The sequence below is a fragment of the Elephantulus edwardii genome, unplaced genomic scaffold, assembly GCF_000299155.1.
Source record: "Elephantulus edwardii isolate Elephantulus edwardi_28Jun2011 unplaced genomic scaffold, EleEdw1.0 scaffold00042, whole genome shotgun sequence".
In the NCBI taxonomy this organism is placed as follows: Eukaryota; Metazoa; Chordata; class Mammalia; order Macroscelidea; family Macroscelididae; genus Elephantulus; species Elephantulus edwardii.
Genome location: NW_006399792.1, coordinates 1,053,011 through 1,057,219, shown reverse-complemented (window position 1 = coordinate 1,057,219; position 4,209 = coordinate 1,053,011). Strand labels below are relative to the sequence as shown.

The 4,209-nt window shown below is 39.9% G+C and overlaps 1 protein-coding gene across 1 annotated transcript in view; it reads left to right on the top strand.

The window, feature by feature from the left end:
- NUDT9 (nudix (nucleoside diphosphate linked moiety X)-type motif 9) overlaps positions 1-4,209 on the top strand; it is a 40,446-nt gene that overhangs the window by 22,236 nt on the left and 14,001 nt on the right. Inside the window, exon 7 of the mRNA XM_006885317.1 lies at positions 1,533-1,617. Coding sequence (XP_006885379.1) covers positions 1,533-1,617 — 85 coding nt within the window. The remainder of the gene's footprint in view (positions 1-1,532; positions 1,618-4,209) is intronic.

Below are 4,209 nucleotides of genomic sequence, written 5' to 3'. Positions count from 1 at the left end.
GATTGGCACAGGACAGAGCGGAGTTTAGGGCTGTTGTACATAGGGTCGCTATGAGTCGCAGGCGACTCGACGGCACATAACAACAACAACAACATCGTTTTACCAAGCCAAAGGTGGGTGACTTTAATCTGCGGCCCCCAGGCCTGTCTTTCATTGTTTTTGTTCAAACATTCTTCTAGGTCGTATAGCCCTGGTGTGTCCACTTGCCGTACAGGGGTAACTTGTGGTCACTGTGAAGGTGAACAGTGCGACACCGATGTGTCAAATGCAATAATGGTTAACCATTGTGGACAGTGTTTAGTGGGGCTCCCTGGTTAAAACAAGCCTGGAAGCAGGAGTGGCATCCACTTCCATAAAAAGCTTGCTTCTGGAAGCCCTATGATCCTGGAGAAAGGATGAAAGTCACGCACGCAAGTGTCGAGGACTTTCATTCATATTGTCACTATGAGTCGCCTACGACTTGACGGCCCTTAAAAACAACAACAAAAGATGTATGCACTAATCATAAGCTGTTGACAAAGAATATTGAATATACCATGACATTCCTGGAAAAGGAAGGCCTCTTCTTTAGAAGAAGTATAGCAGAATTCTCCTTAGAAGCTAGAGGGGTAAACTATGTCTAATTTACTTTAGATGTATTGTCAGGAGAGACCAGTCACTGGAGAAGGAAGGACATCATCATGCTTGGTAAAGTAAGAAGGTCAGCACAAAAGAGGAAGAGCATCAACAAAATGCATTGACACACTGGCTACAACAGGGGCCCAAGCATAATAAAGAGTTTGAGGATGCTGTCAGACAAGGCAGGGTTTCATTCTGTTCAGAACTGACTCAACAGCACCACCGTCACCATGCCAAAGGAGAAAGACAGGATTTCCCCAACTACCTTTCCCGCCACCCCTTGTTTGATGGGTGCTGACTTTTATTTGGATTACCTTGTTACCTTTATGGAAATGGGACTTCTTTATTTTGTGTTTTCTGTTTGTTTGGTTTGTTTTTTGATTTTTTTGGGGGGAGGGTGGGTTTTGTTGTTGTTACATTATATGTGAGATAGCTAGATTAAAATATTTTCACATGTTGTTGTTAGGTACCATTGAGTCAGAACCAACTGACTTGACCTTCAGTGGGTTTTCAGAGGCAGACAAATTGCCCATCTTTCTCCTATGGGACAGCTGGTGGGTTTGACCCACATGCCTTTGGTTTGGCAGCTCAACCCCTTACCCCCCAGAAATGATAATCACAGCAATTATTAAAAGAAATATTACTTAATTTATAGATCCCTTGAAAAAACTATATGCCCAGAGTGTGACTGATCACAGGTTAAGAGTTTAAATTCAGAGGTGTTGAAGGTTTTGTGTGGTTTCTCAGTTACCTCCGAAAGTTCTTGAGAACATTCTTCCTCAGGAATTATATATACGAAGTACATGAAAGATTTTATGATAGTTGTTTCTGATTCTGATGAAAGTAACATGTGTTTGCTCTGCATGCTCCTGTTTCATTCTAGACTTTTTTCCTCTGCTTTCTTTAAAAAATAGATATATAAAGGATATGTTGATGATCCTCGAAACACTGATAATGCCTGGATGGAGACAGAAGCTGTAAACTACCATGATGATACAGGTAATTGTATTTATTCAGCAAAACAACAAAAAATTACAAGTACTGAAATAATTGAAAAAGATTGGTTTTTCTGACCAATGGATTAGGAAATTTAGCAGGTTAAATCTGTTTTTAAAAAGAGGGAAATCTATGTTTAAAAATTAACATACAATAAATGAACTCTTATAATGACAATTTTACTGCTACATTGGGGTGATATTTTAAGTATTTTTCATCTGTACCTTAATGAGCTGTACAGTCTTTTTCAAGTCTCTTAACCTCTTGGACTTAGTTTCTTTCCATGTACAGAATTTAGTATTAGAATTGGATGATTTGTCGCTTTTACAGTCTGTACTTTTTTGTTTCTTTGGAGTGAGAGGAAGCATTCTGATCAAAGTAATAGAAGAGATGATCCTTTTAAGCATTGAGAAATATTGTAGAGTGAGAAATATGCAAATACATTTTAACTTAGAAGTAGGACTAAGACATTGATGCTTATATATTTGACCTCTTGCTCTCCCGGTTTTTTACTTTTTTGTTTTGGTTAAAAAGAATGACTTCTTTTCTTGAGATTGATAGTATGGCTTATTCACATCACTGTCTTTACCCTCTCCCATCTCAAAACTTTAAGCTATTTCATTTATATAATTTATTAGGGGAGAAGAAGGGGAAAGAAAAGAACTTTTAAGACATTACTAATTCTAATAAGACTATGATATTAGATGAAATTGCTGTTTAGATAACCAGATAATGTAACTTTCAGATTCACTTTTACTTTTAAATTCTGATTCTCCTTTGATGGTTCAATTTTATTATTGTAATAAGGATATACAATGTTAATGTTTTAGTACTGTAATTTATGAAACTACTGTGTGCTAAAATAATAGATTATTTCTTTTTAAAAAAATAACATTATTATGGATAGAGAGTTGCACTGCAAACTTAAAGGTGGTGGTGGTGGTGACAGTTGTTATGTTCAGTTGAGTCAAGTACAACACATGTTGCCCCTATGAACAACAGATTTGAACCCTGTCCTATCCTGTGCCATCTTCGTACTCCTGATGCACTAGAGCAACAGTCACCGTGTCAGTCCACCTTGTTGAGGGTCTTCCTTTCCTTCACCAACTCTCTGTCTTTCTGAGCATCATGTCCCTCCCCAAGGAATAGGCCCTCCTAGACACATACCTTAAGTATGTGAGGGTTGTTATGTGCCGTCGAGTTACCTGCGACTCATAGCAACCCTACGTACAACAAGCCCTAATCTCTGCTCTATCCCGTTCGAATCTTATAGTCTCTAACACACCTACCCCATTACCCCAGTCACTGAATCAATGCACCTCATAGAGGATCTTCCTTTCCTGTATTGTCCTTCTACCCTCCCACGCATGACATCCTTCTCCAAGGACTGGTCCCTCCTTGCAACATGCCTAAAGTATGTAAGACGAAGCTTCAGAATCTTTGCCTCCAAGGAGCTGCCTGACTTTATCCTCTCCAGGATGAACCTGTTTGTTCTCCTAGCAGTCCGTGGTATATTCAATACTCTTCTCGAGCAGCACAGCTCAAAGGCATCAGTTCTCTTTCTATCATCCCTAGTCACTGTCCAGCTTTCTGATGTATATAGCAAGTGATTGCAAAAACCATGGCCTGTATCAGGTGCACCTTAGTCTCCAGAATGACATCGTTGCTCTTCAGTACTTTGGAGAGGTCTCTGACAGCAGACTTTCCCAGTGCAATTTGTCTTTTAATTTCCTGGCTGCTGGTACCAAGAGTGTTGACTGTAGAGCCAAACAAACTAAAGCTGTTAACAGTCTCAATCTCTTTACCATCTATCATGATGCTGCCAATCAGTCCAGTGGTGAGAATCTTTGTTTTCTTGATAATGAACTTCAATCCATAGTGAAGGCTTCAGTCCTCGACCCTCTGCAGCAAGCGCTTCATATCTCCCATCACTTTCAGCAGGCAGGGTTGTCTCATCTGCATAATGCAGATTGTTGATGATTCTTCCTCCAATCCTGATGCCACATTCTTCCTCATAGAGCCCAGCCTCCTGGATACTCTGTTTTGCATATAGATTGAAAAGATAAGGAGATAGGATACATTCTTGGTGCACACACCCTTACCAATTTTGAACATGCAATGTTTCCTTGCTCTGTTCTGACCACTGTCTCCTTGTACAAGTATAGGTTTCACAGAAGCACAATTAAGTGTTCTGGGATTCCCATTCTTCTCAAAGTCAGCCACCATTTGTTGTGATCCACACAATCAAATACCTTTGCATAGTCAATGAAACACAGCTATTCCTCTGGTACTCTGTTTTCAGTCAGGATCCATATGACATTAGCTATAATATCCCTAGTACCACGACCTCTCCTAAATCCAGGCTGCATATCAGACAGTTCTGTGTTGATGTGCTGCTCCAGTCGTTTTTCGATAATCTTTAGCAGAATCTAGCTTGCATGTGGTATCAATGATACTGTTTGATAATTTCCACGCTCTGTTGGATCACCTTTCTTTGGAATGGGAACAAATATCGATCTCTTCCAGTCAGTTGGCCAAGTGGTTGTCCTCCAGATTTCTTGGCACAACTTGGTGAACACATCTAGGGCAGCATCT